Genomic DNA, 25,229 nt, shown 5'->3' on the forward strand with positions numbered 1-25,229 from the left:
ATATGGGAGCACTCCACCTTCAACTGCGAACTACGATCTACTTAGCTTTCTCAAACTGACCCAGTAGTTCCCATGACCCACAATTAATTGTAAGGGTTCATGCTTAGACCACCAAAGTTAGCCAATAGATCTGGGGACATAATCTAGTTTATGGATTTCAGGTTTTTCCCTAGAAAAAAAAAATCATGGTCTTCTAGACCATGACTCTATGGTGTATAGGGGTAATCTCTCACACATATACACGCTTCACCCTGACAAATCTTAAAACGGCTATCTATGTGCATACCGTGTGATATATAACAATGATATTTTAGCTCTGTCTCTAAAGGTTATTCATCACACACAAGGTCTCACAATCTCTTGGCTCTCATCTAGGCATACCCCGACTTCATCAATGGCTAACCCATAAAACTCTTATCGGTATATCCCTATGCCCATGTTTGTTGGATTTTTCCAAACTCAGCTGGCCTAACACCTCAAGCCTAGTCCGAGTATCGGCAAATCACATTTGCTTAGTATGGTCCACAAGTGAACCACGCTCCCACTGAGTTTATGTTTTACTATATAAAATGCTCATACAAGCTCTTACAAGGTTTTAAAGGCCACATAAACCCAACAAAAAATGCTCCTACTCATTTTCTATTTAATAAAGATAGAAAAAATACAAATCATATTCTAACAATCCTATTGTAGGGCAATTATGCCAAATCATAAAACAAAGACAGAAATAAAATCCGGCAGCTATTATTGTACTTATGGAGGTTTTCACCTTATATTGATGAAAACTTACGGTTGACATTCCAAAAGAAAAAGAAAAAAAATATTGATAAAACGATATAAATATCGATGTAGAAAGAAGAATGAGAGAAGTGAAGGTCACGAATCAAAGAAACTTCTATCGAGAGAGGGTGTGATGTGGTCTTTTAATCCCTTCTTCTTGTTGATGTTTATTTTTTTGAGAGAGGAATGTAGAGGATGGGTGATTTATATAAGATTTTCATAAGCCTACAGTTTGGGTTCTCCTTGAAATATTATGTTTTCTTTTAGGAAAAAATTTATATAAAGGTGATGCTCTAAATAATCAAATTAAGGTGCACCGCAAAAATTTACTAAAAAGTTTTGTTTTGACATTGAAAAACTTTTAATTCCATCATCTCGATATCACGAAGTATGAACCAGAGAAAAAATTGATTTTAAATCTTGAAAACAATTTATTATCTAGACCATTAGTTTTCAGGATTTTCTAGTGTTTCAATCTATAATATTTTTAATTTTTTAAATTTGAAAATCTCTCTCCTTGAAAAAGGACACACTTTCTCTCTCTAACGGATCCCAAAGGATGCTTGTAGTCATAATATCTTACCCTGCGCAGTGCATTTCTTTTTCTATTAATACGCTCATGGCACCGAAGGGCATACGCATATCTGGTTTTCGTGTTATAATTTTCTTTCTATTTAATACAAGTTTAGATACTGGATATAATTGCGTTGAAATGGCGCACAAGTTTAGATACTGGATATAATTGCATTGAAATGGCGCTGCTCTTTTTTCCTCTAACATTGGTAACAACGCATTTAAAACTAACAAGAAACGAGAAGTTGAGCACAAAAAGAAAAAAAAAAAAAAAGAGAAATTCTTTTTATTATGTTAATATTTTCAAGTAAATACATGGTTTTAGAGATAGGCATTCTATTGCAGATTAACAGGGAGCTCGAATGGGCACACTGCATATGAATTTCTCGATTTCAACCATGAGAACATGCAATCCTCATGATATATGTGGCAGTATGGGAGTACCCTCCTGTCCCCATCAGAACATTGAAGCATTGATGTTGCAGAGGCAGACAGTGCAAATAACCTCTTTTTCCACGCTGATATCCACCTTTGCTAAGGACTGATCTTCCAGCTGGTCTCGGAAGATTATCCACCTGTGAGAATGCCTCGATGCATATAAGAAACTCTCGATCATCGGTTTCCATTTGTTGGTAGTCGCCTCCGAAAATGTATCCCTCTTGCGAAGAGAATTCCATGAAGTGGCGAAACTCGAGCTCTCTTTCCATTGGTATTTCCTTTTCGAGTAGAATTTCATCCTCTTGTTGGAGGGTGCCAAATTCGGTTTCGGGTTCAGGAGGTTCACCTTCTATAATTTGTCTCTCATGTTTGATATTTACCAAAAAAAAAAAAAAAAAAAAAAAAAAAGGAAAAAAAACGTAACTGCACATACATCTTGGGCTCATTGGGAGATCGCCTCGACACGGGCAAAACCGGCGATTTCCCAACTGAGGCACGAAAAATGTAGTACGTAGTACTCCAACGCACAAAAAATGTAGAGGGTACGTAGTACTCCAACGCACCAAAAATGTAGAGGTATGCTCGTTCTTCAGTTTACAGGTCTAGAGTGATGGAGGTTTTCATCTCATTGGCAAAGAAATTAATTGGATGCGTGAAATTGACATCTCTGGTCGTCGTAATGTGCCTGAATGTCGTTGTCGTCTTTTTGACAAAAAATTTGATATTCACACTCCAGAAGCATTGCACAGATTAAAAGTCTGTAACCAATGTTGTAAGATCCCATTGGAAGAGTTTAAAAAAACCATTGCACAGATTAAAAGTCTGTAACCAATGTTGTAAGATCCCATTGGAAGAGTTTAAAAAAACCTGCATAATGTAGATAAAAAAAGAGCTCGGTCGAAATTTCGTTCAAAGAGAATTCAAGAGAGAGAATATATTCAAGAACGCCATAAGAGAGAAGATGTTCAAGAAAGGTAAAATGAAGAGAAGGGTCTCTCTCTTTTACGCAATATGTATATGGACAACACTACGAAACGTTTATAGGCGAAAATAAATAGTGATTTCACCTACCTTCATCACTGTTCAAAGTTCATCGCACGGTCACGATTGTCCGGTAGTGTTTTAGTTTTTATTTTTTTTATACAAATCAAAATGATCCGAAATTTGGAGCATGTACTCATCAAAAATAGGGGAATCTTTGAAAATTATATAAAAAAATATTTTATATGAAAAAATTGACCAAAATACCTCCAAAAAGTTTAGGAGGTATTTTGGTCAATTTATTTTTTACGGATAATATTTTTTATATTTTTATTAGTTGCACCTCAGTAAGATATACATCTTCCAAATTTCAGTTCATTCTGATTTGTAGAAAAAAAATAAAAAATAAAACACTATCAAACAATCATGACCATACGATAAAATTTGGACGATGACGAAATCACCATTCATTTTTCACCTATAGGAGTTGAAAGACTTTTCCTCTATATATATATATATATATATATAAGAATTCAAAACGTTGTTAAAATCCATGTTTAAGATGGTTTACTGGGGGATTCATATAAACCCATCCTTATGTAAAGCTTAAATATATTTTAAAATTAATTGTTTAGATTTTCAAAATCTGAAAATTGTATGTTAGCAGCACTTAACATTTTCGGATTTCAAAAATCTAAAATTTACTTTGAATTTAAATTTTCGGATTTTCGGCATCCAAAAATTACATTTTCTTGCGGGATCATGTAGTTTTTTGTAGATTTGTATATTGAAAATCTTTTTTTTTTTTTTTAGGCAAAAAAAGAAAAAGAAAATATCCTCTTGAATTTTTTATTGATTTCAGATATTGAAGACCTAAAATACGGATAAATTCATAACCACCAAAAAATTTGGGAATAGATGCAATAACAGTAAATTACCAATAATGTTAAGTAGCATTAGATAAAATGGATATTAACATAATTCCTTATTATTTTTATTTTTCCTTTTTAATATTTATTTTTTGAATTATTTAGACAAAGAAAAAAAGTTCCTACTAATGGATTATAATATTTTTTGACAAAAAATTTGTGCATGTTATTTTCTCCTTTTTTTTATTTTTTTATTTTTTGACCTTTTGGTAAGAAGTATTATATTATCTCATGATACATCACCATTTTGCAACTACGCATTGGTCAAGAAGCTTTAACACAAGGTTATTTGACTCCAAGGGGTTTTTACTAATGAGTATTTAGAGTAACTAGTTTTCAAATTATTTTATATTTTTCATTTTTTTTTAATCAATATTTTATATTTTTCATGTTCCTTGCATTATAATTGCAAATTTTACCGAATGAGTCTTCTTGTCTTGATGCATCAAATTCATTCGATGTAGGGGTGGCAATGGACCTGACTAGACTTGGGATCCAATGGGTATCCCCGACCTCAGGTCCAGGTCCAGGTCCAAATTTTGGACCCGAATCTTATTGGGGTCTAGCCGCACCCGAACCATGCCCGTAGTCATCGGGTATAAGTTGGCAAAAAATAAAGAAGCTCAAGGTATGTGATGTTAAAAAAAAGCTAAAAAAAAAAAAGTTCATGGCCATAGGGTGGCAATGGATCAGACCAAACCTGACGGGTCTATATTCAGGTCTGGGTTTAGCCGAACCCGATCCGTTGCCACCCCTAATTCGGTGTTTTACAAGGTTATATACATGTTCGGCTTATTAGACATGATATTATGCAAGGACAAAATTAAAGTCCCTAATAAATAAATAAAAAAGACTTGATGAAGATTTCATACACGGGTAAGCTCGGAGTAAGATGAAGTCGATTTATAATTAAAAATACTTATAAAATAACAAAAAAATAAAATTATTATAGCATAGTTCTTGACTCATAAAAATTACCTGCCCCTAAAGAGAGAACCTGAGAACCAAGAAGGCGTTATGAGGAGAAAGAACCTGATAACTGCTGTTTTTTAGAGAGAGAAAGAAGTAACATTGATCCTATTTATATTGAATTTCCCCTGATGTTTCCTAATACGATTCTAATTCTTCCTTAATTTTGGGATAGGAATTTATTACGATTTTAAAATTTAATCCGCCTTTATCTCATGTCAAATCCTAAATTCAATATGATTAAATTTAGGGGAAGCATAAAACGTGAAAGAGTGATTCTTGGTATGTTGGTATAAAGAGAGAGTGATTCTTGATAGGGAGAGATTCTTGATATTTATAGAGAGATTCTAGAGAGAGATTTCAGGTTAGAGAGAGAAAATCCAATACGTCGAGAGAGAAGAGGAGATTCTCCGTTACTCGAATCCTCTCTGTAAGGTACGTTCATCTAGAAAAACTCTTTTTTTTTTTTTTTTAAAAGAATATCTTAATTGGAATGTTGCATGTTAAAAAATAAGTTTTGCATATTACGCATGCTTTGGATTTTTTTTTTGTGTATTTCTTTTGTGTTCTTTATGAACTATTTCTTTCTTTGGTTTTTTGTATGGGTATGGGTTGATTGGTTTCTTGATTAAAAAGAATTTCTTATCACATAATTCTTCCCAAAAAAAACAAAAAGGTTATTGAGGTATAAATCTGAATTTTATAAATCTCAATTTTAATTTGGCATATTTTCATTTAGGTTTATGTTGGTTACGTTGGTGTTCTCATTTTCTAAAGGAAAAAGTTTATGTAAGATTGTAATGCGGAGCTACGGATGCATCTCAAAAATCCATCGAAAAGGTAGTTTTAATGTTGAAAAACCCTTTGATTGTTCATCTCGACATCAAGATGTATGATCATGAAAAATAAAAAGATTTTAAGTCTAAAAAATAGTGCATTTTACAATATATTATCCACACCGTCCATTGTCAAGACTTTCATATGTTTATAGATCTACTTGATTTTAACCATTTTTTAAATTTAAAATTTTATAATTAGATGTAAAAATAAATTTTGAGATAATTCTAAGAACATTGTACACCAAAATTATATTCCATGATAAAATTTGAAGGCGCACCTTACCTCTATAGCTATGAATGCATCCATATGCCAACTACACCCTTATCTAAATCCTAGTTGCACGATCATGTTTGTTATTCAGTTCGCTCCAGTCTTTGTATACTTTTTCTTAAATTAATCCTAAATGTTTGTTTACTTTCTTGTTATTGTTGTTTTGTACCCTATACTTCTGCCTTTTAATTATTTATTTCGTAGTCTCGAATCGTGGATTCTTTGTGTAATTTGTTTTTTTGGCTTTTGGTTTGCTTTAAACTGGTTTTTGCACCATCCTGTCAACAAATATATTTGTTGTATGTGTCACTTGGATAGATGAAAGTGAAAATATGTTGAATTTTGGTTTGTGTGTTTTATTTATTTATTTATTTATTATTATTATTATTATTATTATTATTATTATTAGTGAATTACTTATGGATACAAACTAAAATGCGAAATGAGTTAACTTTGTGTTAAATTTATGTGGAAGGTCAGTCAACATGAGGTAGTTTATTTTTTCCAAAATTCCCTTTGGTCCAAGGATGATCCTCGGACTACATTTTATTTTTTATTTTCTTTAATTTTTTTCCAATAAAAAACATTAGGGCACTGCCATACTAACAAAAAAGATTAAAACATTAAAAAGCAGTATGAGGATTGGTATCCTTGCACCAAATGGTAATTTTGGAAAAATAAAAAAAATGAGTTGACTAACTTTCTGTATAATTTTCACCCAAAATTGACCCATGGTATTTTTATTTTTTTTATTTTTTATTTTTATTCTACGTACTAGTTTCCTTGCCTTATAGTAAATGCGTAAGAAAAATTGGATGAAAATTTAATATATATTCTCCTTACATTAATGCTCCATCAACGGACATTAATAAATGTCTTTTGCTTTTCTGGATAAATCTGATCTTCTTTGATGCCTTTTTTTTTTGTTGATAAATATTATCTTCTTTGATATCTTTTGTTATCTTGATAAATCTAACAAGGCAATATGATAAATCTTATCTTCTTTGATATCTTTTGTTTTCTTGATAAATCTAATCTTTTTTCTTTATCAGCTGTAGTAAGGCAATATAATAAAGGGAACGCTTTCTATGTTCCCCTACAACTTAAAAGTTCTATGATTCCCTTTAGTCCATTTTTTAATGGAGGGTTAAGATTGTCTCAATCATAATGTCGCTTCTCTACACTGTTTTATTTTTAATTTTTTTTTTATAAACTTTTTTGACACTAAATTTTAAAAGTCTATTCCTATATTAAATTCGCACTAATGAAAAATATAAAAAAAATATTTTCAATAAAATAAAATGACCAAATCACCGTTGAAATTTTCAAGGGGTATTTTGATCATTATTTTTTATCCAAAAATTATTGTTAATATTTTTTTATAGGTGCGCCCTAATAAGAAAATGGCATGTACCAAATTTTATATTAAAAAAAAAATTGTATTAAAAAAACTAAAAATAAAATACTTTGAGACGTCGGATCTAAGATCAAAAGGTAGGTGGCTCTCTTGATAAAAAATGGACGGCTGGATGGTAGGGGGAACATAGAACCTTCTATGTTGTAGGAGAACCTAGAAAGCTTTCCCATATGATAAATCTAATCTTCTTTCTTTATTAGTTGTAGTAAGGCAATATGAGATAAGAGAGAGACTAAGGATCAAATTTTAAAATAAATGGTGACGATACGATCATAGATCCTAGGGAGATATGATATCTATGTATATAAGGAACTTCACATAGATTAAGACACAAAAATATGTAAATAAAAGAAAATGGGTGATCTTTTGTACAATTTTTTTTAAAAATAATTTTATTTGTGAATACAAATTTATTTAATTTTAATTTTGTTTATTAATTATAACATTAGCCAATTATAAAATTTAATTTATAAAAAAATAAATGGTGATTGTACGATCCAAGTCTAGGGAGATATGATCCATATATATAATGAACTTCATTAGAACGAAGAAAATGTATGATTAAGGCACAAAACGAAGTAAATAAAGGAAAATGTGTGATCTTTTGTATTTTTTTTATAAAAAATAAATTTATTTGTGAATAAAAGTTTATTTTATTTATTAGTTATAACAATTGGCCAATTACAAAATTTAATTTATATTTATAAATTTAAATTTATGTATTAAATAAATTTGAAATCATTGTTATAAGAAATTTATAGTTTTCAAAATAAATATTTAAATTTTGGGGTTTTCAAAATAAAGGGTTTGTTTTGATATTGAAAAACTTTTAATTCAATCATCTCCATCTCAAAATGTATGAACTGACGAAAAAATTGATTTCATATCTTGAAAACAATTTATTATCTAGACCATTAGTTTTCAGGATTTTCATTTAATTTTTTATATTTTTCTTTCAATTTAATGCAAGTTTTGATACCGGATATAATTGCATTGAAATGACACTGCTCATTTTTCCTCTTGGTAACAAAAAGTACCATTTAAAACTTAAAAGAAACTAGAAGTTGATTACAAAAAAGAATAAAAAAAAGAGATATTCTTTTTATTAGATTAATATTTTCAAGTAAATACAAGAATTTAGAGATAGGCATTCTAGGGCAGGTTAGCAGGGAACTCGAATCGGCACACTGGACATGAATTTCTCGACTTCAACCACTCGTAGATGCAATCCTCATGATACATATGGGAGCACGGGAGTACCCTCCCATCCCCATCGGAAGCATTGATGTTGCAGAGGCACACAGTGCAAAGAACCTCTTCTTCCGCCTTGATATCCGCCTTTGCTAAGGAATCTACTATTGATCTTGCCACTGTTCTCGGAGTACAATCTACCTGTGAGGATGCCTCGATGCCTATAAGATGCTCGAGATTATCTGTTTCCATTTGCCGGAACTCACCTTCAAAAATATACTGCGAAGTCACTTCCATGAATATGCCAAGCTCAAGCTCTAATTCCATTAATATGCCAAGTTCGTGCATCTCAGCTTCAGGAATCTCCTCTTCTTGAGGGGCCTCATATTCGGTTTCAGCTTCGGGAATTTCCTCCTCTCTTTGGGGATCCTCATATTCGGTTTCAGCTTCAAGAATTTCTTCCACTTCTTGGAGATCCTCATATTCGGTTTCAGCTTCAGGAAGTTCCTCTTCTTCTTGGCGGGTTTCATATTCGGTTTCGGGTTCCGAGTGGTCACCTTCTGCGATTTCTCTCTCGTGTTTGATATCTATAAAGAACCGCAACTGTACCTGTATGTTAGGCTGGTCGAGAGAGCGAGCATTGTCACAGGCTTGACAGGCTATTTCCCAACTGAGGCCACGGATGATCTGCAAGGGTATCGGTATATGTTCCACCAATGCAAGCAAAAGGTACATGTATGCGCGTTCTTGAGTTTGTAAGTGTTGGGTTATGGAGGTTGCCAACTCTAACGCAAAGAAATCAATTGAATCCAAGAAATCAGCATCTTGGGACGTAAGGTTAGTAAATATCGTCCTCTTTTTGACAAAAACTCTGATTACCACATTCTGATGGGATTGCACAGTCGAAACTGAACACACATCCGTTGAAAGTCTATAACCAATGTTGTTATAGGATCCCATTGTAAGAGTTTGAAGAACCTGCAGATAGATTGTAGAGAGACAAAAAGCAAAGTAGAAATTTTGTCAAAAAAGGGATTTAACAGTCAAGCAAAAAGGCAGAGAGCAGGTAATGCAGAATGAAAAACGGGATTTGAATAATGATGTTTATTGCGAGGCTTAGGTGTAAAAGGATCTTATCAATAACGATCTCTCTCTATCTTAAATCCATTTTTAAGATGGCTATATGCATCTTTCTCTATCTGAAATCCAAGTCCACTGGGTGTAAAAGAATCCAAAACGTTGTTAAAATCAATTTTTAAGAATATGTATAGAATGAGTTGGTTGACTCATAAAAACCCATCCTTATCTAAATCTTAGATTTATGTTAAAATTAAATTTTTGGATTTTTTAAATTTGAAAATTGTATTTTAGCATCACTGGGCATTTTTGGATTTCAAAAATCCGAAATTTACTTTAAAGTTAAAATTTCAAATTTTCAGCCTCCAAAAATTAGATTTTCTCATAGGATCGTGTACTTTTTTAAAAAAATTGTATATCGAATTTTTTTTTAGGGAAAAATAGAAAACAAAAATATTGTTTGGAATTTTTATTGATTTTAGATATTGATGACCCGAAATATGAGTAATTTCATAACCACCAAAAAATTTGGGTATAAATGCAATAATAGTAAATTACCAATAATTTTTAATAACACTAAATAAAATAGATATTAACATAATTTTCTCATAAAATTTTTTTCCTTTTTAAATTTTATTTTTTGAATTATTTACACAAAGAAAAAGAGTTCCTACTAATACATTATAATCTTTTTTGACAAAAAATTTGTGCATGTTATTTTCTCCTCTTTTTATTTTATGATGAGATCTATTATACTTATGATATATTACCTTTTTGCAACTAGGCATTGGTCAAGAAGCTTTAGCACAAAGTTAATTGCCTCCAATAGGCGCGAATTGGATAGAGAGTAGGCAAATTAGAGCATACTTTCAAATAGCGTTGAGAAATGTAGTTTCAATACCATAAATCTTTATGATAGCCTTAAAATATATTTTCATATTTATTTTATAAAGTTTAACGCTTAAAAAATAGTGTAGATCGACATATTTATGAACACTTGAAAATCTTGGAAATTGGCTGTCCAAAAATGCGTTACAAAATACACCATTTCCAAAATTTGAAATCCTTTTTTTTCTCATGTCCAAGCATCTTGATGTCGAGATGACCAATTTGAAGATATTTGGGCATCAAAACGACATCTTCTAGCCAAAGTTTTGAGGTAGGCTCAAATTTGATTGTTTAGAGCCTCGGATCTATATAAACTTTTTCATTCTATTAACGATTATTTAGAGTAGGTGGTCTTAAAATTATTTTATATTTTTCATGTTACCTACATTATAACTACAAATTTTACCGAATGACTCTTCTTGTCTTGATGCATCGAATTCATTTGGTGTAGGGGTGGCAATGTAACCAACTAGACCTGGGATCCGAGGGGTATACCTGACCTCGGGTCCAAGTATGGATCCAAATTTTTGACCCAAATACTATTCGGGTCCAGCTACATACAACATGTACCTATAGACATAGGGTATATGATGGCATTCATGTGTCTTTAGGTGTGTGCTAGATATTTATATTGTTGTAATATTAGAAACATTTATAGTATTATCGGTAAAAAAAAAAAAAAACTCATTATGTTAAAAAAAAAAAGCAAAAAAAATTAAAATAATAATCTCATATTCATAGGGTGGCAATGGATCTGACTAGACCTGGGACCTGATGGGTTCAAATACGGGTCCAAATTGATAAAAGAGGTTGTTTTTATTTGCAAGTATCCTCAAATTGATCATCTCAACATCAAGATGCATAGACATGAGAAAAAAATAGATTTGAAGCTTTGGAAATAGTGTATTTTGTAAGGCTTTTTGGACAGTCAATTTTCAATATTTTCAAGTTTTCATAGATCTGTCGATCTACAATATTTTTTAAGCTTTAAAGTTTATAAATAAATATAAAAATATATTTTAAGACTATTACAAAAAATTTCAATATTAAAATCACATTTCTCGATACTATTTGAGGGTAGGCTCTAATTTGATTGTTCAGAACCCTAGGCCCCATACAAACCACACCCTTAAAAAAATGATTTTGATAAAACGATATAGATAATGATACAAAAAGAAGAACGAGAGAAGTGAAGGTTAGAATAAAAAAAAACTTAAACAGAATGCAATGTGGCCTTTTAATCGTTGGTGTTGCTGGCATTTATTTGAGAGAGGAATGTAGAGGAATCCTACACTTTTGAGTTCTCCTTGAAACATAACAAAGAAAAGAAAGGTATGTTGTTTTATTTTTATGGTTTCAGCCGTATATAGAAAGATATGGTCAGCCTAGGGTAAAGAAATTAAATGTGACAATTGCTGAATCTGGGCCGATTTGAATTTTTTTTTTATATATATAAATCAAAATGACTTTAAATTTAGAACTTGTATTCATAAAAAATAGGCGTATCTACAAAAAATATTAAAAAATATTTACAAGAAAACAATTGATCCAAATACCCCGAAACTTTGTGGGGGTATTTTGGTCAATTTTTTTATGTAAAATATTTTTTAAATCATTTTCGTAGATTTGCCTATTTTTGATGAATACACGCTCTAAATTTTCGGTCATTCCGATTTGTAGAAAAATAAATAAAATTCAAAAACTATTAGACACTATTGGGCATCTGTGATCGTCAGATCGGCTCAGATTCAATCTGGGCCGTTGACGTATTTAGCTTATCTACACTAGGTTACATACCATATCTTTTTCCTTCGACGTTTTTTTTTTTTTTTTTATTAGGTACATTATACGGTAATTAGATAAAGGCAAGCTTTTTATGCTTTCTGTACAACATAAAACTTATATACTTCCTCTTATCCAACCATTCATTTTGAATGGAGGGCTAAGATTGCTCAAATCACAATATCATGTCTCTACACTATTTTAATTTTAATTATTTTTTGATAAACTATTTTGACCCCAAAATTTGTATGTCCAATTCTCTATTAAACTTACACTAGTGAAAAATATAAAAACAATATTTTCAATATAATAAATGACCAAAATACCCCTAAAAATTTCAAGGGGTATTTGGTCATTATATTTTATCGAAAAATATTTTTAATGTGTTTTATAGGTGCACCCTAATGAGAAGATGACACGTACCAAATTTCATATTCATACAATTTGTATAAAAAAACTAAAAATAAAATACTTTGAGACGTCGGATCTAAGATCAAACGGTGAGTAGCTCTCTTGATCAAAATTGGACGGCTGGATGGTAGGGGAAGCATATATCTTATATACCGTAGGGAAAGTATAAAAACCTTTTCCATTAGATAATTATATGGACAAATTGTTCGGATTTGCTCTTTAATATTTTGGGGAATTATTTTTCATAGAGAGATTAGGATTTGTTAAATTAACAATATTCTTAGCTTATTTTTATTTGGGAGTAAAAGGGGTTCTTGCATACATAGGGGTGGCATAGGACCCAGACCTTGCATACATAGGGGTGGCATAGGACCCAGACCCAACCTGGGACCTGATGTGTAGACCGGACGTGGGTCCAGGTGTGGGTCCAAGAATTGGACTTGGCGGATCAGATCTGGGTCCAAATATTGGACTTGAGCACTATTCGGGTTTGGGTCCATGTGGACCCGACCTAGATTATACTTGAATAGTATTATTAAATAAATAATATTTAATTAATTTTAAATAAATATAACTATATATTTTTTATTATAATTTTAAATAATACATATATATATTTAACATAACATCTAAATATATATTTCTTTATTTTTAGGGTGGGCCCAAGTTCAGGATTAGGTTCCAAATTTTTTTTTTCAAGTTTAGGTCCAGACACAAACCCGATCCAAACCGACTCGCTGCCACCCCTATGCGTACAAGAGAGGCCATCTTATCCAAATAGTAATTCGAATCCGATCAAGGTCCGGTGAATTCGAATCCGGATTCGGGACCCCACCCGAGCCGATCGGACTTGTTGCCACCTGAGCCGATCGGACTTGTGCATGCACCAGGGAACGTTATTGTAGAAATCCGTCCACCGACGCACACACTATCCAACGGTAGTAATGCCGAGGGCATATTTTAGTTATTTAGAAAGGTACTAAGGGCATTTGTTTCTTTTCAAAATCGCAAACGTCGACCTTATTTTAATGCTCAACGTTTAAAGCCTCCCTCGCTTTTTCTCTCTCTCGCTCTAATCTCTCTCTATAAACTTCCGTTTCTTGTTTCGCGCGTTCCCTTCGTCACACTGGAGCTCTTCAATGGAAGTAAAATTCCCGTCTTTTTCTCTCTAACAATATTAAGACATGAGTTAATTTGATCTCTGCAACTTCTACGAGCATATCTTCTGCTTCTCTCTTGATTCTTTTTATTCTATGTATTTTCTTAGTTTTTTTCAGCTCTTGAATCCATGTAATTTTGCCCTATTTGCAGGTCTCAGTGCTTCGCTCTCATGCTCATTGAAATTTAGGGTTTGATTTTGTTACCAGGTATTCTACTTTAACCAGTTACAGTTTCTTGTTCCTGTTTTTGCTTCTTCCATGGAATATGAGTTTTTCTCTGCACTTCTTGAGCCCGCTGTTTAAGTTAATTTCTTGATGATCTAGGGCTAATATTTATGATCACGGGCACTTATTTGTTAATCCAATGTTTGATTTTTTCCTTTTCCCATACTAAGCTTTTCGTGGGTTTTCTGTGATGTTAACTACTGTTCTATCTAAGAGTCAAATTTGTGTGGTTTTTTGTGATATTTAGTTATTTTTCTCCAAGGTTCGATTTTGTGCTGCTTTCCTGTGATATTTAGTTATCTTCTTTCCAATAATCAGTTTTGTGTTGGTTTTATTCGTTCTCTGTGATAGATATTTAGTTGTGTTCTTTCTTGAATCAATTTTGTGTTGGTTCTCTGTGATATTCAGTTCTGCTCTTTCTAATAATGAACTTTGTGTTGGTTTTTGGTGGTATTTTAGCTTGATTACATATATGATCCCGATTTCTTGATATTTCTCGTAATGTTGGAGATCAGTTAGGTTACAGTTTTTAAAAAACTTTAAAGCTCTGCAATGGAACCTGGCTCAGTAGAAGAGGTAAAAGAGGAATTTGGTTCTGTTGAGATCCCCATTATGCTTGATAATGGAAGCACCATTGATCAGTACTCAATTACCCGAAGGTAATATTTGGTTTCTGTTATTATCTCCTCCAAATCATGCATTTCTTCTTCATTTTCGATTGTTTCTTTATTCTTTATTCAGTTCAATTATATTTCCCTTCTGGGATGTTAATGTTCTGGTGCTTTTAGTTTGGGTTTCATGATCCCACCCCAACCCAATAAAATATATGGGCTCATTGTTTTTTTGACTTTGTGGAACCACAGTGCATCGTTTTCATCAACACTTGATAGAGAGAGAGAGAGAGAGAGAGAGAGAGAGAGAGAGAGAGAGATGATCTCAATGGACTACACTCTGGGATTCTTTCCAAATTTGTTTATATGTTAGGCCACTGCAAATGTGGTTGCTTTACATTTATTTAAAAATATATATGACATTGGGATGTGATTCATTGATGCTTTGACACACATACAAACACGCTTTGACACACATACAAACATGCAAACAGACATATGATATTCGACACAACATACAAATGCACACACACAGAAACATGGTAATGTGTTCCCCTTGTCCACATAATCATGTATCCTTGGAAAGGAAAATTACTAAAATGGGGCAAAATTATTATTTTTGACCACTTGCACCCTGATATAAATATCGCATTATTCATAAATCAAGTGAAAGAAAATTGCTGGTATATTTTTTGTTGCTACTATATAGTTTAAATAGATTTTTTATTGATTCCTTCAGAAACAAATTTATTTGCAGATTTTACTTGCAATGACTTTAGTACTGGTCCTTAGGTTCTTTTGCATTAAATGCTTTATTTCCAAATCATTATGTCCTACAGGGTGTTTGAAACTGAATATTTGCTTATTCATTAATTTCTAAATCCTTAGAGCAATCCTGTATCTACAGGGGCACCAGTTTTGGCTTCCACTTTTTATTTGCAGCTTCCATCTTCACAATTTAGACCATTCATATATGTATATGATGATATGGATCGTACGTATGGACGTAATGGGTGTAAAAACTTGTCCCCATTCTAGCATTATAGTATTATGCTATATCAAGGCAAGGAAGTTTGCTGAGATTCTAAATGAATGAATATCCAGCAAATGAGAAACAAATTTTAGTGAGATTTTTCTTGTTGCCTTGATTATTCATAAGTAATGTCTCTGTTTTGTATTTTAACTAGTTAAGATAGGATAAGTTGCTTTAGGCTTCGGTTGTTAATGACGACAATTCCCACCTCCCCATCAACGCAACAATCCATTGTAAATTGCAAGTATAATAGGAAAAAAAATACCTCACGAGGTATTTTTTTTCTATTGTAAAACAAGGGCTAAGAGCAGCATTTTCCTTGCCCACTCTATCGCAAAAGACAATAGCAAGCGATGGTCCATTGATTGCCATAGCCTTCTTAACTGAATCGGGTATGTAATGCAATGAAACACCTTCAAATGCAGCCTATGCAAGTTGTTCATGAATCTGGAGTCGTTGTTGCTGGTATATCCCTTAGCATCTCGAGAAACCCATTTGGAATTATCATTCCTCAAAGTCCAACTGAATACTCGTTTACTCAATCTTTTAGTACAGACACACTTATGGTCTATTTTCTCCAATAACTCATGATCACATAAATTAGATTTCAAGTGGCAATTCAGGGTAGTGATTTTGAAGGCAAGTGTGGCTAGAACCTGCTCACTGGTGGTTGAGATGAGGACTTTGATACCATTAGGCCATGGTTTAGAACTATAGCATCAGTTTGTGACTATGCACACATAGATATATAAATACATATATGTTTTAATGCATACATGCAAGCATGTGTGTTTGTATTTGGGACCGTATTTGTATATTACTGTGTATGCATGCATGTCTATGTGTGTGTTCATATGTTGGAATATTCTTTCGGTCATTACTGGGGACGTATGGCCTCCTCATACATTTGGAATGTTGTTTACTAGTGAAGTATGGCCTCCTCATACATTTGGAATGTTGGTTATATTTAGGACTATATTTATGTGTAACTATGTATTTGTGCATGCATGTCAATGTATGTGTTTTATGTTGCCATTCATCATTTGGTCATTTACTGGTGTAGTATGACCACCATCATACATTTGGAGATCCACTTTTTATATGACTTATCTTGTATTTGTCTCTTGTTTGTAGGAGGACAAATGGTCCAACAAAGCGCTCCACAAAAGGAAATTGGACAGAGGAGGAGGTATGAAAGGCAGTGTTTTGTTATCCACATTTTGCAGTCCATATGGTATTCTAAAGTTATTTTGTCTTTCACCACAAAGATAATTGTAGGATCTATGAATTATTGAGTGAAGTTTATGCTTATTTATGGAAATGTGAGCAAGCATCCTATGTAATTATGTTCCCTCATATAGAACAATTCGGCAGTTAGCCCTCGTTTTCACAAAAAGGTCAATATTTTGATTTGTGGAAGTTGATTTACCTTTGTCACTTATTAATGTGATATCCCACGCTCTAGTTTTTAGTTCTAAGCCTTTAGACTTTTTTTTTCTTTCTTAAAGGATTAATTGTTGTTTTGATGATTCATGTGAATGTCCTGCTCTTTAATTTCTTGGTTTTAAAAATATGAACAGGATGCCATTTTAATGCAAGCTGTCAAGCAATTCAATGGGAAAAATTGGAAGCAAATAGGTTTGTGGAATCGATAACACTGTGTATCCTCATATTCTCAATTTTTTATTTTGAATTTTACTGTTCTTGAATGTGCAGCTTTCAACTATAATTGTTCTATATGGGTTCTGATCAATAACTTACTTTATCTTTTGCAGCCAAGTGTTTTAATGATAGAGCAGATGTTCAATGCCTGCATCGTTGGCAAAAGGTTCTTAACCCTGATGTTGTTAAGGGACCATGGACCAAAGAGGTAAAAAATCTAGCCTCTCTCTAGCTTTTATAACCGGAAAAGTTTTGTAATATTGTGTAGGTGCGAGATTCATGTTATGATTTATGTTATATTATCATTTGAGTTCAGGAAGACGATGAAATTGTTAAACAAGTGGAGAAGTTAGGGACTAAGAAGTGGTCTGTTGTAGCACAGTCCTTGCCAGGCCGCATAGGGAAACAATGCCGAGAAAGGTATTAGAATAACACCTATCGCATTATGAATATAACATGTTCTCAAGTTGCATATTATTGGGTGATATTTATCTTCTTATTGTTCTGTGTGCATGTGCTGGCAGTCAACTCTATTTGTGTATATATATTTGTTGTGTGAATGTGTGTGCGTGTGGCGGTTGAACTCTCTCTCTCACACACACACACCCTGTTTTCTTTGCATATTTAATTGAATGCTTGAATGCCCTCTCCCCTTATCCTACTGTGAAAGTGCAATGTACAGCACTAGATGTGGCACCGATTATATATAGATATATGTGTGTGTGTGTGTGTAAATATGAATGCTTGAATGCCCTCTCCCCTTATCCTACTGTGAAAGTGCAATGTACAGCAGTAGATGTGGCACCGATTATATATAGATATATGTGTGTGTGTGTGTGTGTGTGTGTGTGTGATCATTAACTACTGACATTTTGAATTTAACGAGCACTTTTTATTGAATTTCAAATAATAAAAGTAGGAGGGCTAATAATTTAGCTGTGTTTGGCAAAAGTTGTGAGAACCATGAAGATTGGCTGAATTTGCATCCAATTTTATATGTAAGGTCAGATATTCAGAGTGTTACTTAAAATTGTTGTTGTTTGGGCATTTATCAGTTTCACCCTTATCTTCTTTTTTAAGTTATTTGGCACCACAGTGGCAAAATTTATTGCCATGGCTATGGGTATAATATCCTTTATTTTGTAATTCATATTTTTTAGTAGTTTTAATTATCACTGGATATTGGAATTTGGTTGTGTAGCTTGTGAAAGTAGTTATGTCCATCAGCTTAATGTGTTTTAGGATAAACTTAAATGCGGAACATGGTATGTACTTTAGATATACGTTTTAGAAATTACCCATGTTTTTTTTCAGAATGTTAACCTTGAATAAATAATTAAGTACAAAGAAGAAGTACCCAAATGCTGCAGGTTTTAGTTGTGAAAGTGTTGATCTTGTAGGTGGTATAACCAATTAAACCCTGCAATTAAGAAGGAACCGTGGACCCAAGAGGAGGATTGTGTTCTCATTCATGCCCACCAAATATATGGGAACAAGTGGGCGGAGATCGCGAAATTTATTCCTGGCAGGTAAAATTATACAATAAGATGCAATTATTTTCTCTGTTTCAAATTCTGAGTCATGCATATCTGGATTATAAAAATTTCTCTCTTCTCTATTTCTTTGTGGTGGGTGAGTATATCTTTGTGTTCTTGCCGGGCGCCACTGTAATAGGTAAATAGAAGGTGCAAGGATACAAAATGCCCAGTTATTTCATTTGCGTAATTTGTGTTAATAAGTTGTTTTGTAATTTATTGTGTTAATAAGTGTTTGTTATACTTAATTTTCCAGTGGATTTCATCTCTGTATATTTGATCTCTAGTTAAATATCTCCACCAATTTCATTATGGAAAATTGTTCATATTGATCCATTATAACGTAAATTAGTAAACTATAGCTGGTCAGATGACACGGAAAATTTTCCTTGGGTTGATCTAATAAAGCATAAACTAGAAAACAATAGCTGGAATCACCTTGCACAAACTATAGCTGGTGAAAACATTTTAACAAGAATAAAAACAGTTGGTGGCACCTCCATTGCCCTAAAAAGATACTAGTCAATAAATGTTCTTAGTATGTAGCCAATAATAAACATGATTTTTTTCTTAAAAAGTATAGTTCCATGTCCCAGTAAAATAAAAAGGGGCAAATTGCAACAGTAAATACTAAAAGAAATCAACCCAAACTACAGTTTTTGCACCACAGCATGTTAGACTTAGTAGATCCTCTGCCATCAGTTTTGAATCGGATAGTACAGGAGACTACAACCTCACCTTTTGGAGTGCAGTCGAGGCTGGTGCTATGCAGACCCACCATTAAAACCATAATGCACACTACAATAGTAGACTATGCAAAATAATTGAATCATCTTGCATCCATGATTAAATGGCGATGAATCATTAGTCCGAAAGTTTTCATATTTAAGTGTGTAAAATGATTCTAATACTTTAAAATGAGCATCTTATTTGATCTTGATTTTTATCTCACACCCCACTTATCCAAAACATAAAACGAAGTAAAATAAGAAAGTATCTTATTTTAAAAGGAGTACGATGGGAACCTCCACAAATAATAGGGCTTCCCTATGATCTCTCGCTATCTGTTTGGAGTGTATAGAGGAAATCATTTGATATAAGAAAAAATCAATCTAAATTTGTCAAAATTAGGAAGAATATATTTTAGGATAGGAATGGGATCTATATTTAGAGCGAAGATGTAGGAAGGAAAGAAACATTAACATATAGGGCGAAAATCAATTTGATTTATCTATATTGGAAATAGATATATATCAAGATAGGAATTAGATGTGTATTCTACATAGCATGTAGTAAATTCCTACCTTAAATTTAACTTACGCATCTTCACTCTTACCTAGAACTCAACCCTCTCAATAGGTATACTGCCTTAAGCTATCTCTATCAATAGGGTACCCTTTTAGTTGAATGGCACTGCCCTAACCTTAACCGTGGCTTAGTATAGGTAGATATATATAGGTATCGGAAATTGTTAAGATCAATTGAAAGGGCAAACTTGTCATTTTTTTGGAAGTGTAAGCTTGTCATGAAAATAGGATTGTAAATGAACTCATTCTCTTTTTGGGGTTCTGGAAGGGTGAAATGATGTCACTTTGATGGAGTGATGGAAAGTAAGCAAATGATGAAGTACCAAATCGGGATGGACCTCATTTTATAGGCACATGTAAGCCATTGGTTTAGAGGGATAGAGTGGAGATTCTTATTTTGGGGGTGGAGGACAATAGCAGGTAGTAAAACAGCTCCATTAGCAATAAATGATTAAAAAAAAAAATTTCTTTGAACCCTATTCAACACGTAATTAGATACTTCTATTCAATCCCTGGAACAGGTGGAGTTACTTCTGTGAAAATTAGAAAGTTAATATGCACCGTAGTTGTCAGCCTATCCATAAAGAAGCTGATTCTAGAGACAATTTCTGTTGCTCAGGGTTGGTGACACTAGATTTAGATCGAATATTTTTGGGGCTTTATACCCCATGGATTCGATATCTCATGTGATATACCCCTTATATGTCTTCATGCCTATCAATAAGAGGTGACAATAAGAAAAAGCATTAAATATTTGGCAACTGAATCGCCGAGAGATTATAATAGGAGAATGTGCTAGGGTGTTGGGTCAAGAATGGGATGGCCAGGATTGTAATATTTTATCAATTAGGAGTAATTCATATTTTTTCAGTGAGATGCTACTGGGGTACTTCCCTGATAGAAGAACAAATGGCTCAATTGAACAACTTCGCGAAGCTCTAGTGTAGCTAGAAGTTCCAGGGATACTTCAGCATATATAATTTCTATTGCTGATTTGAAATTTTGAAAGAAAACTAGAAATTGCTTTGGGTCCAGATATAGCTGCTGGATTGTAGGCTAGTGAAGGTGCCATTTATGGAATGAATTTTTCCACTCAAATTTCTTTGTAAGTAGTCTTAGAAATTTAGCACCACCATTGTTCATGATTTAGTTCCGAGTGAATGTTCAAGTGCCTTATATTGAATCTGATTAACAATTTCTATTTATACCATTTGTGAATGATACTTTATGCTTGAATTTGTTCATTAATAATAGACATTTACCAATACTAAAGATTTATTTCCAAGTGAATATTCAGGATACTTGCATCAAATTTAAGTCGTAACCGTTTTCTTTTTATATAGGACGGATAATTCTATAAAGAACTATTGGAACTGCACTATGAAGAAGAAGCTCCAGAAGCAATCTAATGTAACTCCTTTGTTGAGCACTTCATCTTTGTCTACAGCAGGAGAGGGACTGGATAGAAGTATCATATTGGCAAATGAAAACAGCGAATGTTCGGCTGTTACTTCAGGCCAGAACTTGGGCTCAGAAGTGTGTCCAGAAACTTCCTCTGTAAATTTATCTCTCTTAAGTGCGAACCAGGAATTGAAACCTAACTATAATGAGGTTCATGAGAGTCTTAAGGAAAAAACTGATGACAATTCAGTTGGTCCAGACTTGGGTTTGTTCTCCAGATGTGAAGGTAACAATTCTAGGAGAGTGTCAAGTGAATCTACTGATAATGAAAACAGTACCCGTGATGAGGTGTCTCTCACATTATCGTTAGGTTCTTTGGATTATACACCAGGGCCCTTGAGAAACTCCTGCATTTCATCTGTAAATGATGACCAGTCAAGGAGCTATAGTAATTCAATACCAAGTTTACTAAATTCTCGAGGAACCATGCCGTCTGTCACCTCCCATTTCCTCTCTAGCAATTTGGATAATGTAAGCCCTGAAGATATATTGGAGAATGCGGCTAGGAGCTTTACTTGCACTCCATCAATTATGAGGAAAAGGCCACTTGAAATTTGTGCAAAAGATGAGACTCCTGGTTCAGGTCTGCGCATTAACGACATTGGGAGATTAAGAAAGAAGCTTTTTCTTTCTCCACAATATCGTTCAAAATCAACTTGTGCGGTTCCTGTGGAATCAGCTGATGAAAATATATTGGATTGTAAGTTTCAATTGAGGGAGGGCAATGCAAGCTGTATATACAATTGTTCGTACACTAAAAGAGATTCTTTGAATGCTAGTCTCCATGGGTGTGCAGTTCCAGATTTGGATGAGTCACTTACCACAAAGAATGGATTGAAAAGCATAAGCAAGGATCATGAATAACTCAGGCGAAAATCAGATTGAATTGCACCCTCTGATGGAAAGGTAAGTTATTTCTCTTATTTCATTAGATAGGTATGTGTTTAATTTTACTGCTATTAAAAATTTGTGGTGATTGTAAAGGGAAAGTATATTATAGGCCAATGGACCATTCAAGGGCAACCCAGAGTTCATCAAGGCCTTCAATTTCTGATGTAATGGATACCATGCCTTTCTCAATGGCAAATGAGAGCCATCTTATTAACATATTTTGATAGCATTACACCCTTCCATATAATTTAGAAATAATGGAGAAGAGAGTTCAAGATTTGCTGCAATGGTTGGCTCTTGCTATAATGGTTCTTATGTTCTAACTTGACTCTTTCCATGATGAAGTTGATTCCCTTTTACGCTTTAAATTTGGGGGTTTCCATGATGAAATTTCTCCATTCTAGTGATTAGATTGCTTAGTTTACATGTAATTGGTTGTTTACATGCATATCATGTGAAATTTCCATTTGTAACGTTTCCATCAAACAATATTTGATCTGATTAACCTTGATCTGCTTGAAAGATGATTCTTGCTTTAATTTGGTGCTATTCATCTTAGAATTTGTAATAATTGTCTTTAACATATTGTACAATGGAAAAGATGTGAAATTTTAAGGTTCTCCACATGAACTTTTTCAAGAACTTCTATTCTGCATATTTAACTTCTAATCGGTTCTATTGAATATGACAACATTAGTTCTAATACAGTAGCATAACTGCCAATATGGTCATACTTGATGCGATGGAAGTCTATATAAACTGGCTAACATATGTTTTTTTCTGGATTTCTCATTATTATTTCATCTTATTTAATCCTTCTTTCATAAGATAGATCACTGCCTGTATATGGGTGTCTTTTGAATTGCTAGATGTCAACTTGACATGTTGATGAATCAGCCAGTTTTTTGTCATAAAAATTTCCCCTTCTCATCCAAAGCTATTTCTTTTTTTTATTTTAGTAAATTCTAACAGTATAGAAAGTATTTTGGTATTTATGTTTGTACTTAGATTTGGACAAGCTTTCCGAGTCCCCGCACACATAATTTGTGTCTAATGACATACATCTGTCTAATGGGAGTGAGTCAATAACAATGTCAGACACTAATTATGCTCTCACAAACACAATTGGCATCAACATGTTTTTCTCAGCTTATTCACTACCGTCCGATCATTGTTGGACGGTTGTAGCGCTACAGACACATAACTATATGGGTGAAAACAAACATAATGTTTCCCTTTAGAATATGCAGCTTATGTATTTATCGGTAATGTTCGGGGTGGTTTATTTTGCTCTCTCATAATTGTGTATCACTTTTGTTCTTTTGGAGTAGGGGGATGGTGAATAAAAGCATCATGCTGGGATTTGGTTGCTAGGGCCAAGGTTCACTTTCACTACAACTTGGAGGGTTCCGCCATTCTTTCATTTGTTGATTCATTTATTCACATGACCATTTCTTTTGGTGAATTGAAGAAATAAGTGTAAACCTTGTCCCTGCAAGAAAAAGTTGGTGTCAAATTTGTAGCTGATTTGTATGGTGATATTCACGTTTTTGGAGTTTCATGAGCCTGATCGATGCCTCTTTTGGACTTTGGAAGTGCCAAGATCTCTCTCTCTCTCTCTCTCTCTCTCTCTCTCTCTCCATACGCACAAAACTGGCTGTTATTTCTAAGATGGTTAAAATTCAAATGATGCCTCTCTCTCTCTCTCTCAACTGTCAGTCTGTCATTAAACTTGGTGGGCCATTTGTTTCAAGTTTCAACCAAATATCAAGGGTCTTTCCTCCTTTTCTCTCTGATTTTCTAGCATTTCAATCCGGGTATGAAATGAATTATATGAAATCTCTGGAGTTGAATGTGGCTAAACCTTTCCCCTCATTTTTATAGGCCAAAAAATATGAAATCTCTGAAGTTGAATGTGGCTAAACCTTTCCCCTCATTTTTACATAGGCCAAAAAATATAGAAGCTATAGATCTGCTTGTTTTCTTGTAGTCATTTCAGCTTACCTCATTGAGTAGCTCTCTCTGTCTCTCCGTAAACCTTTCCCCTCATTTTTACATAGGCTAGAAATTTTTGAAGCTATAGATCTGCTTGTTTTCTTGTATTCTATTCAGCTTACCTCATTGATTAGTTCCCTCTCTCTCTCACACACACACACAATTTTATTCAAGTTATTATAGATTTGTTTTCTTGTGGTCTATTCTGCGTACCTCATTGATCATCTCTCTCTCTATAAATTTTATTTGTTTTGTTCTAGTCCAGCCTTAGGCCAGCGTTGGTCTATTATTAGTTGTGCCTACAATTCATTGCATGAACCCAACCATTAAAGCAGTAAATGATGCTTACCCCCTTTTCTCTCTCTTTCTCTCTCTTATATCTGAGATTGAGGGCTCGATCCATTGTCATTTTCTTGCATCATAAGGTTTGGAAAGGGATTGGTCACGGCATCTTGGTGGCAAGGAAGTTAGCCGGTAAGATTCCAATCTCATCTTGAGATTTGGATCCAAATCCAATGGTGATCCTTTGGGTCCAATGAAATCGTTATTAAGAATAAAATAAAATCTCTTTCTCTAGAATTTGAAATTTTCCAAGGGGAACTCTCAAAAGAATCAATCGACCTCTCCTCATATCAAATGTGTCTCTCTAAAGAATAATTTCTTTATAGAATTTGGAAATTTAGCAAGGGGAACCAAGAAAAACAAAACAAATTACTTTTTTCTCGATCAAAGTTCCCTTTGATATCTCAAACTAAGAAAGGAATCGCAAATAAAACCCGAACGTGTAGAATAATATCAGGTAT

The 25,229-nt window shown here is 33.4% G+C and overlaps 2 protein-coding genes across 3 annotated transcripts; one reads left to right on the top strand and one right to left on the bottom strand.

Moving 5' to 3' along the window:
• Window positions 1-8,349: 8,349 nt before the first annotated feature.
• Window positions 8,350-9,348, bottom strand: LOC18423090 (uncharacterized). The gene has a single exon (XM_006827690.1). The coding sequence runs from the start codon at window positions 9,346-9,348 to the stop codon at window positions 8,350-8,352; it is 999 nt and encodes a 332-aa protein (XP_006827753.1).
• A 4,225-nt stretch (window positions 9,349-13,573) lies between these two features.
• Window positions 13,574-24,016, top strand: LOC18422931 (uncharacterized). 2 transcript variants are annotated; one of them, XR_002281562.2, is made up of 11 exons: window positions 13,574-13,691; window positions 13,858-13,913; window positions 14,447-14,590; window positions 16,710-16,764; window positions 17,156-17,213; window positions 17,351-17,445; window positions 17,554-17,657; window positions 18,638-18,766; window positions 21,423-22,446; window positions 22,525-22,595; window positions 23,763-24,016. XR_002281562.2 is itself a non-coding variant. In XM_020669418.2 (10 exons), the coding sequence occupies exons 3-9, from the start codon at window positions 14,484-14,486 to the stop codon at window positions 22,402-22,404; spliced, it is 1,530 nt and encodes a 509-aa protein (XP_020525077.1). In that variant the 5' UTR covers window positions 13,574-13,691; window positions 13,858-13,913; window positions 14,447-14,483; the 3' UTR covers window positions 22,405-22,446; window positions 23,763-24,016. The 2 variants fall into 2 exon arrangements, 1 of the variants encoding a protein (XP_020525077.1); XM_020669418.2 differs by lacking the exon at window positions 22,525-22,595.
• Window positions 24,017-25,229: the final 1,213 nt, after the last annotated feature.

The sequence above is a fragment of the Amborella trichopoda genome, chromosome 7 (genome assembly GCF_054954075.1).
Source record: "Amborella trichopoda isolate Santa Cruz 75 chromosome 7, AtrichopodaSantaCruz75HAP2 v2.0, whole genome shotgun sequence".
NCBI classification, from domain to species: domain Eukaryota; kingdom Viridiplantae; phylum Streptophyta; class Magnoliopsida; order Amborellales; family Amborellaceae; genus Amborella; species Amborella trichopoda.